The sequence below is a fragment of the Pteropus vampyrus genome, unplaced genomic scaffold, assembly GCF_000151845.1.
Source record: "Pteropus vampyrus isolate Shadow unplaced genomic scaffold, Pvam_2.0 Scaffold563, whole genome shotgun sequence".
Lineage (NCBI taxonomy): Eukaryota > Metazoa > Chordata > Mammalia > Chiroptera > Pteropodidae > Pteropus > Pteropus vampyrus.
In genome coordinates, this window is record NW_011889344.1 from 479,294 (window position 1) to 481,431 (window position 2,138).

The 2,138-nt window shown below is 66.6% G+C and overlaps 1 protein-coding gene across 1 annotated transcript in view; it reads right to left on the bottom strand.

The window, feature by feature from the left end:
- The window catches only part of MOV10L1 (Mov10 RISC complex RNA helicase like 1), a 61,737-nt gene that overhangs the window by 2,691 nt on the left and 56,908 nt on the right, over window positions 1–2,138 (bottom strand). Inside the window, exon 24 of the mRNA XM_011384184.2 lies at window positions 1,202–1,376. Coding sequence (XP_011382486.1) covers window positions 1,202–1,376 — 175 coding nt within the window. The remainder of the gene's footprint in view (window positions 1–1,201; window positions 1,377–2,138) is intronic.

Below are 2,138 nucleotides of genomic sequence, written 5' to 3' on the forward strand. Positions count from 1 at the left end.
CACAGCCCCTCGGAAAAAGCACCCAGAAGAGCCGGTGCCCCCGATGCGGCTCCAGGGAGAAGCCAGCCTGTGCCCATGCCACACACACTCCCGCAGGCCCCAGGCCCCAGCCCCTCCCAGTCGGGTCTGAGCCTGTGCGGGCGCCGGAGCGCCTGTCCACAGGTGATGCCGAGCTGCTGCCGCTGCTGTGTGTCCTGTCAGCACCTACCCCTCCCCGCCTCGGCTCTGCGAAGGCTGCATCCTTGGTGAGTGGGACCCCACCCCAGCACTCCCCAACCCCACGCCCCCCCCCTCCCGCCCCAAGGGAGGGCAGACTGTTTCTGGACCCCACAGCTTTTACAGACCTCCGTGCGGTGTGGTGCCGTGGGCTCCCCAGAACCTGCCACCAGTCTCCTTTACACAGACTGCAGAGGTCAGGTTAGGGGCCTGCTGAGGCCCTGAGCCTGGATGGTTTGGGTGGGCCTGCTGTGACACAGGAGTCCTCGGAAAAGGTGGCAGGAGGGATGGAGGCAGAGACTGGGGAGAAGACAGGATGCCGCTGGCCTTGAGAGTGCAGGAAAGGCCAGGAGCCAAGGGGTACAGGTGCTCCCAGGGACTGGGAAAGGCCGGAGAGAGTCTCTCCTAGCCTCCGGGACGAATGCGGCCCTGCTGACCCCGTGGCTTCAGCCCCCTACCCCCTACGACGCATTTCTGACATCTGAGCCGCAGAACCAAGAGATGGGAAGCTCGTGTCGTGTTGGATGGGCTGCAGGAGCTGACGGTGCCTGGCCGGCGGCTGGCTGGCTGCTTCCTCCGCCACGACCCATCCCGCCCTGGCACCAGCCCCAGTGGTGTGAACGAACATGCTGCCGGGGGCCCTGATGGGTGGCGCCCCATGTGGGACGGAGGGGGACCTTCAGGGCTGCCTGCAGTGGGCGTCCCCGGTCTTCCTGAGCTGGCTGGGTGGGGGTCTCACTTCTCATGTCTCATCTTGGAGGCTCCTGGGGACCCGCAGGCACAGGGCCCCGCAGCTCATGCGTCTCGGTCCTCAGGGGGCCAAACGCTCCTCCTTTCCCTTTTGGAAAGGAAAGCAGCAGAGAGCTGAGCTAGGACAGGTGGCCTTGGGGACACCTGTGCTGCCATGGTTGGGGAGGCACACCAGGCTCTGCTGGGACTTGATTACTTGGCTGTTTTAGGAAAAAGCAGAGGTTGGTCCCCCCACCCCAGGCCCACATGACGTCAAAGGACCCGGTAACCCCTCGACTCCGCCTCCCCATCTGGCCCGCACGCCCGCCCGGCACAGCCCTGTCCACCACTGAGCGGTCCACGTGGAGGAGGAGCTGCTTGCAGCAGCCCGAGCCAGCAGCAGTGGGGTCTGCCGTCTGCCGTGCTCCAAGCTGGGGACACAAGAGTCCAGGGAGGCCCCTGGTTGGGAGGCCAGCAGCACCTGGCAGGCCCTTCACCACAACCCGGACGGCAGAAGCATGGGTTCCCCTTGGGTCCCTCGTGAGCAAACCAGAGTGCAGAGGTCACTCGCCCTGGCTGCAGGGCACCCACCGGGCAGGGGCCCTTGCTCAGACCAGGGCGTGGAGCCTCCAGGGAGCAAAATGCTGGACGCTGAGCTGTACCTGGGCTCAGGCCCGTGCAGACGCGGCGCACGCCTGCCCACCGCCATGCGGGGGAACGGGCCAGAGCTTCTGACTTCCCCTCGCCATCGGACCGGCCTCCACGCTGTGGACACAGGGTTCTCACCTGCAGGGCCCCCTTTCCCTGCACCCCACTGTCCTCGTGTCTGGGGAAGGGCCCCCACTGCTCCCAGGCACCTCGGGCCGAGGTTTGCCAAGCGGGTGGGCCCTGACCTGGCTGCAGTCCTGCCCCGGCCTGACCCGAACAGCAGAGGCAGTTCACGGCCCCCAAACCACGGGCAGTGAGGACGAGCACGCGCACTGACTCAGGGAGGACCTGAGAACCCACGCTGACCCCCATTTGTTTTGTGACCCACCTGCCACCTCCCAGGAGGCCTGCTTCATCCCCACACAGGCAGTGGGCCCAAGTGGGCGCACACATGTCTGTAAGCAGCACAGGGGGGTGAAAGGGCGGGTCCCCCAGGACCAGGTGCACTCGGGGAGACCTCGGCAGCCCAGGCCTGGCCGAGCTGG